Source organism: Anarrhichthys ocellatus, unplaced genomic scaffold, assembly GCF_004355925.1.
Source record: "Anarrhichthys ocellatus isolate YVR2014 unplaced genomic scaffold, GSC_Weel_1.0 scaffold891, whole genome shotgun sequence".
NCBI lineage: Eukaryota > Metazoa > Chordata > Actinopteri > Perciformes > Anarhichadidae > Anarrhichthys > Anarrhichthys ocellatus.
In genome coordinates this window covers 10,460-15,407 of record NW_022280865.1, presented here as the reverse complement: position 1 = coordinate 15,407, position 4,948 = coordinate 10,460, and the positions used below count along the sequence as shown (strand labels likewise).

At 43.2% G+C, this 4,948-nt stretch overlaps 1 protein-coding gene across 1 annotated transcript in view; it reads left to right on the top strand.

Moving 5' to 3' along the window:
- The first annotated feature begins 282 nt into the window (after positions 1-282).
- Positions 283-4,948, top strand: part of casc3 (casc3 exon junction complex subunit) — an 8,747-nt gene continuing 4,081 nt past the window's right edge. Inside the window, exons 1-3 of the mRNA XM_031838640.1 lie at positions 283-843; positions 2,320-2,344; positions 2,813-2,868. Coding sequence (XP_031694500.1) covers positions 643-843; positions 2,320-2,344; positions 2,813-2,868 — 282 coding nt within the window. The 5' untranslated portion in view covers positions 283-642. The remainder of the gene's footprint in view (positions 844-2,319; positions 2,345-2,812; positions 2,869-4,948) is intronic.

Here is a 4,948-nt window from a genome sequence, read left to right as displayed (position 1 = left end):
ACAAAAGCAACATATGATATTACAGAATATGAGGGTATAAAGGAGTTAACGTGCAGCATAGACATTAATGCAGCAGCAATATTAATCCAGAAACATTTTACTGATCAATCAATACTTTTATCTGAACTATATCTGAACATTACGTTACAGTCACTTAGCAGACGCTTTTATCCAAAGCGACTTACAATTCATATCATATTCTATCACACCGTAGGCACAGCTACGAGAGCAATTGTTGGGGTTTAGTGTCTTGCTCAAGGACACATCAACATGTGACTAGCGGAGCCGGAGCTGGGGATCGAACCGGAGGACGGCCCTGCTATCCACTTAGCCACGGTCGCCCTGTACTATATCAAGTAATTTCACTGCAGTAGAGGCTCTGGATACTTCTATGTTGAAACAAACTCCAGCAGGTGGCAGTAGATAAAAAATAAGATTTCTTATTTTATTTTTGTTATACTAAACTGTAAGTACTAGACATCCTGATCCAGTTGGTGGCGGTAATGCACCAATTTATGTTTGCCAACTGCCAATAAACATCAAAGAAGAAGAAGAGAAGAAGAAGAAGAAGAAGAAGAAGAAGAAGAAGAAGAAGAAGATCCCCTGTTTCCTGTTTCCGGTTTCCAACATTCTAGATCTAAGATGGCGGACCGGCGGCGAAGGAGGAGGCGCGCGTCTCAGGACAGCGAGGACGAGTCCGGTTCTGGTTCTGGTTCTGGTTCTGGTTCTGACAGCGGGAGGTCCGGGTCTCCGACCACCAAGAGCCGCGTGAAGGACCCACCCGACCCACCGGAAGTAACGGCGACCCGGGTCGAGCCGAAAGTCTCCGCGGAGTCCGAGTGTGTGAGTAGCTAGCTTAGTGTTAGCTTGAAGGAAACCACAAGTTAGCTGCTTTAACGTCAATGCTGTTTAACATGGAGAGTTTTTAGGTTTGGATTGTAATACTGTGGTACGTTGAAGGAGCTGTTTTTATTGTAAACAGTCCTGGTAGTTGACTGTGTTGTCGTGGAACGGGAGACGAAAAGGCGCCACTTGGAACGCGTTTACACGGATGCACATTTCACCATAACACCGGTACCGCGACTCTCTGGGGGGTTCCTACTAAATATGAGAAGCTCCAGATTGTCATGTTAGCGTAGCTTAAAAAGACAGTTTCCACCCAGGTGTTGGCGGGAGTTGGGGTTTTCTGTTTAGCACCCGGCTAGGCCTAATGCTAATGCTAACTTAGAACTGATGTTTGTTACTGAGAAGCAGTGATAAAGTATTTAGATGCTTTACTATGTGTACTAATACCTCACAGTAATGATACTATGTTACAGTAAAAGTACTACACAGTAAACGCATGTCAGTTTAGATTATTTTATCTGATGATCCATTTATTGTTTGGTTTGTTTAAATAGTGAGAAATGCCCCAAAGTGACGCCGTCACAATGTCCGTTTAATCTTCAACGTTACTTCTAATAAATTAACATTACTTGTGGAACCAGCAAATATTTTTACAGGATAAATGACTTCAATAATTACAATGTGTTAATGTAAATATAAGTATTTAAACATTACTTCATAGGCTTGTTATGAATTAGCTGTCGTAATGCAGAGTGTTTTAGGTGTTTTATGAGGACCACCATGTAGGTTATTACTTACACAGACGGGTGGTTTGAATGCTTCTTTGTCAGTATTTTTCACTTTTCTGTATTTGTATTCTCACACTCAAACTGAACATTGCTACTCGTCACTGTACAGTTCACAGCCCCTCTCATTTAAATGTGAGCCTCGATATCGTCCACATTGTTTGAGGGACTCTGGTGATTCTGAAGTTCTCTCTCATTCATTTGAGGCTACATGTACAGTACTACGTTTACGCTCTAAAACATCTTTTGTTACAGAGACACAGACAGACAGAGACAGACATTACATTACAGTCATTTAGCGTTTATCCAAAGCGACTTACAATTCAGATTCTATCACATTCACACACGTAGGCTACGGGAGACATTTTTGTGGTTGAGTGTCTTCCTCAAGGCCACATCGACTAGCGGAGCCGGGATCGAACCGCCGACCCTCTGATTGAAGGACGGCCCTGCTCTCCACTTAGTCACACACTCACACACAGAGAGAGAGAGAGTACTAAAATACTCGTATTTTCTGTAACTAAGCAACCGATCTACTTCCTGTTTACACATCACCCTCAGACCAGTGAATCTGAACCGTGATGTTTGGTCAGTGTGGATGAAGCTTCTTAGCATGTTGGCGTCTCCCACTGAGATGCTATTAAAGTGTTGTTGTTCTTCCTGCTGACGTTTGTTTGTGTCTCTGCAGGAGAGTGAAGATGGTGTCGGAGAAGGTAAAGACATGAAACCAGCAACACGCCAGTAACATACAACATGCCAACACCACGCCAGTAACATGCAACACCACGCCAGTAACATACAACATGCAACACCACGCCAGTAACATACAACATGCAACACCACGCCAGTAACATACAACATGCAACACCACGCCAGTAACATGCAACACCACGCCAGTAACATAAAACATGCCAACAACACGCCAGTAACATGCAGCAACACGCCAGTAACATGCAGCAACACGCCAGTAACATGCAGCAACACGCCAGCAACATGCAGCAACACGCCAGCAACATGCAGCAACACGCCAGCAACACGCCAGTAACATACAACACACCAGTATATTTACCAGCAACACAGAGCTTGTTGGTTTTACTGGTGCAGTAATTTAAACAAAGTAACTTAAATCAACTCGTCTCTGTCTGTCTGTCTCGATCTCTGCCTGTCTTGTCTTCGGCCAGCTGTCCTCTCTGACTACGACAGCGCTGATCCAGAAGAAAACGGATCACATTCAGAGGTAAACACACATCAGCTGTGTGAGGATGAGGAGGATGGTGAAGATGCTCTGTTAATACGTTGTTTTACACGGTTCACACATTAGTGTTTACATGATTTATTTTTTATTTATTCATTATTATTATTATTATATAACTATATTTATATATAAATATCCTCATTAACATTGTGATACGTTTTTAAGTGTTATATTTATTTCAGTCTGTTAGAATTAACCCACTAAATAATAATATAAACTAGAAAATTCCTAAAGAAATTGACAGTGTGGCTTCTGCTGCCCGAAGAAATCGCAATATATACACACGCCAATGTTACCGGTAGTGTCATTCAGGTTCAATTGAGATAACGCTACTCTCTTTTCTGCATTTTAGATTCATACTCTTGGATTGAATCTTGTATTTGTGGGGCTTTTATTTTGAAAGGGTGGGACTGGGTGGGTGAGAGAGGGGGAGAGGAGACAGAATCATAATGTTTGACACTAAAATGAGAGGCTTCATCACAAGCATTCCAGTTAAAATTCATTCTGTGGGGCTTTTAATTTGAAATGGGGGGGGAAGTCCTCTTAAAATTTCTAAGACCTGAATGACTGTATGATAGAGAGACACAGAGAGGGAGAGAGAGGAGAGATAGACTGAGTGAGACAGGCAGACACAGTTAGATGGACTGAGTGGGTGAGAGAGTGAGACAGGCAGACAGGAGTCCTCTAAAAGTCTCCAAGACCTGAATGACTGTATGAGAGAGAGACACACACAGAGAGAGAGAGAGACACACACACACACACACACAGAGAGAGAGAGAGAGACACACACACAGAGAGAGAGAGAGAGAGAGACACACACACAGAGAGAGAGACAGACAGACAGAGAGAGAGAGAGGAGTGTGTGTGCGCGTGTGTGTCTCAGTGCCTCTGTGTGTTTATCAACATCACTAATGAGCTCATATAAACACCTGTGTGCTTGGGTGCATGTTGGTGATTGGAGCACCTGTGTGTTAGAGGCTAACTAAGAGAGAGAGTGAACAGTGGTTTCCAACAAAACTACCTGTCAAACATATGCCCTCTATACCAAAACCATGAGACTAATCAATAAAATATGGATACCGTGAGAGAGATAAGACTCTGGCAAACGTTTGTGGTGTTAAAATGTGAGCTCAAGCACAATATGCAAAACTGGTACCGTCTGCTGTCTTTGAGAAATGAGTGGTCAGATTTAACATGGAGTCTAATGGAGCAGTTGGTTGGAGTTCATGTCGCTCTGCGGCTCTTTGAGCCAAATGTGTAAGTCCGTTGGATTCCATAGATACTTTACTGCGACCAGCACAACATTTCCAAGCTTTTGGGCCAAAATGGTGTATAAAGAGTAAACATTGTGGGAGCTGGAGCAATTTGTTTGGAAAAATCACAGAATATTTTCCTGCTCCGCTCCACTCTGACAGTTATGCTCTCACTCTAGCTCTTAACGAGCCGTGCAATACACACCCGTTATAAAATCTGAAACGGACCCAAAATGTTCCTGAAACTTAATCTGTGACTTCATGAAAACTGTGCTAGCTATCAAAATGTCCCTTTGGCTCAATAAAGTGCAGCGTTTTGTCTACGTTTTAAACTTTGAATCATGTTTCTACGTTAATGTACGGCTAGTCAATATGGGCCCAAAGTTAAGTGTTTTTTTGTTTTTTTTTGCTCTCTTCACGCCGAATGAACGCTAATTTGTGGCAGAGGCAGGGGTTTTGTTCAAAATCACTGATTACTGCAACATTTCTTAATCAGTCTGCCTCTAACACCAGGTGCGTCCTCACCATGGCAACCAGTTACACGCACGCACACAGGCTCTCGCTCTCTGTCTGCCTGTCTCTCTCTCCCACTCACTCAGTCCATCTAACTGTCTGTCTGTCTGTCTGTGTCTCTCTCCCACTCACTCAGTCCATCTAACTGTCTGTCTGCCTGTCTCTCTCTCCCACTCACTCAGTCCATCTAACTCTGTCTGCCTGTCTCTCTCTCCCACTCACTCAGTCCATCTAACTGTCTGTCTCACTCTCCCACTCACTCAGTCCATCTGTCTGTCTGCCTGTCTCTCCTCTCT